This window comes from Glycine max, chromosome 20 (genome assembly GCF_000004515.6).
Source record: "Glycine max cultivar Williams 82 chromosome 20, Glycine_max_v4.0, whole genome shotgun sequence".
Lineage (NCBI taxonomy): Eukaryota > Viridiplantae > Streptophyta > Magnoliopsida > Fabales > Fabaceae > Glycine > Glycine max.
Window position 1 is genome coordinate 37,591,180 of NC_038256.2, and position 6,330 is coordinate 37,597,509.

The window sequence follows — 6,330 nt, forward strand, 5'->3', positions numbered from 1 at the left end:
AATGCAAGTGTGTATAAAAAATAATGAAAATTAAAATTATTATCCGTGAATACATATATTATTTTTGAATATAAATATAAAAACAGTGCTATAAGACTTTATTCTAAATCCTATCGGTAGTTATCAATCAACTCTCAAACACACTAAATATATAAATTTTCGTAATTTCAAACTGTTGTACTTTTTTTTGTCGGAAAATGTTATACTTCTAAAGAGAGGTCTAGTTAAAAAAAAAAAAAAGATAGGTAAAAATGATTTCGCACTATTTTATTTCTCATTAATCTTTTTGTTTTACGTCATTTTCTTCTTATCTATTTTTTTCTCATTATATTATTTTTCACTGTTATTATTTTTTGCCACTATATACCAAAATCGGGTGTATGTGTTTACCAAAATTCCAATAAAAAATATAAATAAAATTAATTTGAATAATCATATATAATATTTTTAAGTTAACTCAAAAAATCAATTATACCAAAATAACTCAAGTAAAAGTAAACAAATAAGATACCCTTTATTTGAATAATTCAAACAAAACAGCAACACTACAGTCCCACCTACATAACAGAGAAATGATACGAATTGAAGGGAATATATTCTAATAATACATGACGTTGATGATATTGGTTCAAGACATGTCACATGTCTGCAGACATGTCTGGGAATATCCGAATTGAACCCTAATTCAGTGCTAACCATGTCACATACATGAACTAAACTAGCTATATTGAAATTAAAACAAAAAAGAAAAAAAATTAAAACAAGAATATTTTTAAAAAAAAAAAAAAACAAAAGGGCATCTATAGGACGATCCGGGGAAGATATAATTCATATATCTCAAAGGATCAAAAGAAACCTGCAGCAGGTCCATATCCTCCCATTCCCATGTAATTAAACCCATGGTGGCGCGGCATCATGCTCATAAAGTTCTGAAGCATTGGTGGCTGAATCAGGTGTGGGGAGAACACCTGAGGTGACAGTGGGTTGGAATTGGAATTGGAAGAGGAAGAGGAAGAAACCCCAGCAGCAGGGAAAAACTCATGGGTAGGGTTTGTAACACTCTGAAGCATAGCCCTATCAGCAAGCCGCGCCACCTGCTTCTTCAGCTCCTCCAACGCCGCCTTGAACTGCTTCATCTGGGCCATGCTCATCCCATCCACGGGCCGGGCCCACCATAGGTGGGCCTGGGCTTCCTTCTTCATGAGATTCAGCTCCTCGGCGCGCTTCCTCCCGGCGTCAAGGTGGTTGCTGATCTGAGTGAGCTGCGCGTTGAGGTCACGCACGTGGGCCATGCGGTGAGCCTCCATGAAAGACTCCGTCGGTGGGGCCCGCTCGAGATAGCGGTCTATGACGGCGTCCACGTTGGGGTGGCCGAAGGAGAAAACCTTCTCGCCGGGAGAGAAAACAATGAGAGCCACGTCAGCGCCACAGAGAGTGCAAAGCTCACTGGCTTTCTTGAAAAGCCCGCTGCGGCGCTTGGAGAAGGTGACTTGAAGGTTGCTCTCGTTGCTCATTTTCTTCATCTCGATCTTTTGGCGGCCACGGCTTTTCTTTGGGCCAGACATGGTGGGAAGAGGAATATTAGAAAATGAAGAAAAAAAACGTTATAGACTTTGGGTAATGTCACAATATTATATGGCACATACAAAAGTGACAGAGTGAAGGGTTCAATTTATACACATTTTGTGTCTCTGTGAATGGATGCATTCGAAACAATACGCGTCCCTTGAGACTCAAATCTACACCACCAGTTTTCCTTGCATTTAATTGGTTTCTGGTTTGAGAGATTCTGAAAATCTCCTTTGCATGGACTATATGGAAAGAAATTTAAGGTAAAAAAGAAAGCAGCTCTCGGAACAATTCATGTTTTATCTTAATCTCATTCATTTTATTCCCAGATAAGACGTAACTGGATATTTCCCTGCTGTCATGAATATTAATTCCTAATCTTAGATTATAACTGTTGAATGTAATGGGAGGGCTAGCTTTTCACAAAGTTCCAATTAGTGTCTCGCAATACTTAAAAATAGGATTGTTCTTAAAGAATGATACAACTAGGGAATCAAAAAATAAATCTTCCTAATTAGATGAACTTTCGAATAAAAACTTGTATCAAAATAAAATGAATTAAGTTTTTTTATTAGTTAAAATTAACTTATACTTAAATATTTATAAAAATTACCTCATTTAACTTTTTATTCTTCTTCTACATTTGGATCGGGAAATTTATCTAAACAATGTCCTTATCATTTCTTACAAAAAATGTTTAAAAGAATAAGACTCTAGTTAACAAGGTATTCATAATATTGTAAATCAAAAGTGTTACGATTAATTAATATTGCATCATTAAAAATAATATAACTTGTAAAAAAAATTGTTGCGGATATAAAAAGAAAACATTAGCTATTCTGAAAATTAAAAGAATATCTTAAAAACAGATGTGAACATTTTTTTTTAAAATAGGTTTGCTTTTGTCTTGTTTTATTTAAAATAAAAAATAAAAAATAAAAAAGAACAACAGAATAAGTGAGTTTTTTTTCTTCTCTTTCAAGTCATTGCGTTGGAATCACATAAAGAGTGTCAACTGCTCAGCCAAAAAAAAATAGTGTTAAAAGAGAGTGCCAAAGAGAATGTGCATGCTTGAGATGGATTAAAGTATGTAATTGGATTAAACTTAGGTTTGTAAAATCAAGTTTTCCGTTTATAAAACTAAGTTTTCAGACAAAAATATAATATACAAACATATTTTGTGGGAAATCAAAATATGTCACGAAATTAAATTTATTTAAGATTTGCTTGATTGGCTAAGAAAGATAAAATAGAAAGAACAACACTCGACAAATAGTTAAATTACAAAATAAATTTTTTTACTAATTTACACACTGTTTAATGGTAAATGTATAATATAAATAATTTTATATTATATTTTATTTGATGTGTTTATGTATTTAATAAAATAATATAAATTTTACTATAATATCCTTTGTATTGTTTAATGTTTAATTTTTATTAGGAAAATATACAAAATAAAATTTTAACTTTTAAATTATTTTATTATTTAAGAAAATTTATTATCATATTTTACTAATATTTATAATTTTTATTAGGAAAAGATATAATTTATTAATTATGTTGATATATTTTTAACTATATCTTATAGGTATCATATTATAAATTAAAAAATAATTATAGTTTATCATATGTTATAACTAATAATATTTCACAATCATATAATACAATGTCATTAAAAATATAAAATCTTATTAAGATGATTTTTGATAATATGTAAATTCAAACTTTGTTAATTATTAAATATTGAAGAGCAAGCTTTCGTGATTCAAGCTTGATATCGGAGCTTTGAAAACTGGCTTAAGCGAAAATGCAACTCACTACGGGTCGTCCAGGATTGACAAGATAAAATGCTAAAGCTTTACTTTGACAGAAGAAACAAAAAACAGTTGATGTTAATACTTTAAAATATTAATCTTCAATTCTCAGCTAGGTGATACTATGAGTTAAAAAAAATGTTTTTAGTCCCATAAGTTTGAAGGTTTTATTTTCAGTTTCCCAAATTAAAATATGTATTTTTTTCTCTCTAATTAAAAAAAATAAATTTATATAGCCTTTCCTATAGTATAAAAACTGTCACAAATTATATATTCAAACCATCAAATAAATATTAGTCAGGAGGGACTAAAAAATAGTATTTCATGAATTTGAGGTCTTAAAAAAATGCAAAATTTAATTTGAAAGACCAACAAGAAAAAAAAAACTCATTTCATTTAATTAATTCTTCGATAAAAAAACTGAGGTACATAAGTTAATTTTATCAGATGATAAAAGTTTAATTTATTTTTATTTTTTTTCTTTTTTTATAAGTATTAGGAAGAAATTTACCCAAATAAGACCTATACATATTATATTAGCACAACTTTTGTAATTCGATGAAAGAATTTACTTTATTCAACAAGAAATTAAGATAACCCGACGAAGAAAACATTAACTCATAAGTTTGAATATTTTTTCAAACAATTTATTCTCACAGTGGAAAGTCATCATATTAATCTTTTGAAGCATAAAAATCACTTAAATATATTTTATTTCTCGTACAAACTATTTTCGGTACGCCTAGTTAGGATCGGGAATCAAATTCCTTGTCAATATATTTAAAAAATCCAACTATTTACCGACTGTATTCGACATTATTAGTAATATGTTTGAAAGATACTGATGAAATTAATATTAATTAATTCATAAAATTAAGGACTATTTATCTGACATTTGTCATGAATTGACAAATAAACAATAGCGGGCCTTAATTATTTGTATTTCATATTTAACAAAGAAATTAACTAATTTCAACACATTCATTAATTAATTATCTTATTGATAAATAAATATATTAGTTTAACAAATTTACTTCAAAATATCAATTATTACTTCTTAAATTATTAAATAATTATAATAAAATAAAATATTTTATTTTTAATTTTGGGGTGCACACTATTTAATTTGATTTAACTCTTAGCAATGTTATGCCTTATATAAAAATTCCAACGCAATGGCTTGATTAAAAGAAACTCACCTACTTTTGTTTTTTTTTATTTAAAACAATTTTAAAATAAAATAAATAAAAGTAGACATTTTTTTATTATAAAAAGGTTAAATCAATTACTCAACTGGTCTTTGAACAATTTAAATTTGTTAACTAGGTTCCTAAACTAGCACTAATTATAAAGTGTAATTTTCTTTTCCGATTTCAAGTTGTCATAAACTAATTCTAGATACCTATTCTTGTGTGGGATCCAATTAAAATTTATTTTAGTTTTGAAACCTACTTGAAAATTATCAAAAAAATTTAGGAACCAATTGAGAAATTTGATCTTTACGAAAAAAAATTGTTATAATGTGTTTTTTGAAAAAGTTTTTTTTTTCTTTTGGAAATAAATAATATTTTCTTTTTCTATATCCACAACATTTTTTTGAAGTTAAATTATTTGCAATGATATAATATTAATAGGTATATGGAAAAAGTCTTGTTTGGATAAAAAAATTAATAAACTTAAAAAAAAGAGTAAAAAGCTAAAGAGGAGAGATTCTATAATTTATCTTATACACAGACTAATTTTAACTAATAAGATAAACTTAATTTATTTTATCTCTTTTTATTTTCTTTTGGTATGAATATTTATTCAGAAGGTTAATTATCTAACCAGACAAGGTTAAGATCATCCGTGACAGCTGGGGAAATGTGAAAAGGTACGTCTTATCTGAGAAAATGCTGAATAAGATTAAGATAAACATGAATGTTCTGATGGCTGCTTTCTTTTTACATTAAATTTCCTTCCATATAGTCCATGCAAAGGGGATTTTCAGAATCTCTCAATCCAGGAAGCACTTGAATGCAAGGAAAACTGGTGGTGTACATTTGAGTCTCAAGGGACGCGTATTATTTCGAATGTATCTAATCACAGAGACACAAAAAATGTGTATAAATTGAGCCCTTCACTCTGTCACTTTTGTATGTGAATATAATATTGTGACCTTACCCTAAGTCTATAACGTTTTTTTTTCTTCATTTTCTCATATTCATTTCCCACCATGTCTGGCCCAAAGAAAAGCCGTGGCCGCCAAAAGATCGAGATGAAGAAAATGAGCAACGAGAGCAACCTTCAAGTCACCTTCTCCAAGCGCCGCAGTGGGCTTTTCAAGAAAGCCAGTGAGCTTTGCACTCTCTGTGGCGCTGACGTGGCTCTCGTTGTTTTCTCTCCCGGCGAGAAGGTTTTCTCCTTCGGCCACCCCAACGTGGACGCCGTCATAGACCGCTATCTCGGGCGGGCCCCACCGACGGAGTCTTTCATCGAGGCCCACCGCGTCGCCAACGTGCGTGAGCTCAACGCGCAGCTCACTCAGATCAACAACCACCTAAACAATGAGAGGAAGCGGGCCGAGGAGCTCAATCTAATGAAGAAGGGAGCCCAAGCCCAGCTTTGGTGGGCCCGACCCTTGGATGGGATGAGCATTGCCCAGCTGAAGCAGTTCAAGGCGGCGTTGGAGGAGCTGAAGAAGCAGGTTGCGCGTCTTGCTGATAGGGCCATGCTTCAGAGTGTTACAAACCCTACTCTTCAATTTTTCCCTGGGGTTTCTTCCTCTTCCAATTCCAACCTTGTGCATCAGCAACACCCACTGCAACCCCAGGTGTTCCCCCCACACCTGATTCAGCCACCAATGCTTCAGCACTTCATGTTTCATGATGGGAGTATGATGCGCCACCATGGATTTAATAACATGGGAATGGGAGGATATGGACCTGCTTTTGATTCATGTTGA

At 31.4% G+C, this 6,330-nt stretch overlaps 2 protein-coding genes across 2 annotated transcripts; one reads left to right on the top strand and one right to left on the bottom strand.

Moving 5' to 3' along the window:
• Positions 1-527: 527 nt before the first annotated feature.
• On the bottom strand, positions 528-1,565 carry LOC100779916 (agamous-like MADS-box protein AGL62). Its single transcript, XM_003555258.4, has one exon. The coding sequence runs from the start codon at positions 1,563-1,565 to the stop codon at positions 846-848; it is 720 nt and encodes a 239-aa protein (XP_003555306.1). The 3' UTR covers positions 528-845.
• Positions 1,566-5,601: 4,036 nt separating this feature from the next.
• LOC100780445 (agamous-like MADS-box protein AGL62) lies at positions 5,602-6,330 on the top strand. The gene has a single exon (XM_003555259.5). The coding sequence runs from the start codon at positions 5,602-5,604 to the stop codon at positions 6,328-6,330; it is 729 nt and encodes a 242-aa protein (XP_003555307.1).

What these genes read in the sequence shown, in the direction of transcription:
- LOC100779916 (XM_003555258.4), bottom strand. Translation starts at nt 1,565, where the DNA reads ATGTCTGGCCCAAAGAAAAGCCGTGGCCGCCAAAAGATCGAGATGAAG.
- LOC100780445 (XM_003555259.5), top strand. Translation starts at nt 5,602, where the DNA reads ATGTCTGGCCCAAAGAAAAGCCGTGGCCGCCAAAAGATCGAGATGAAG.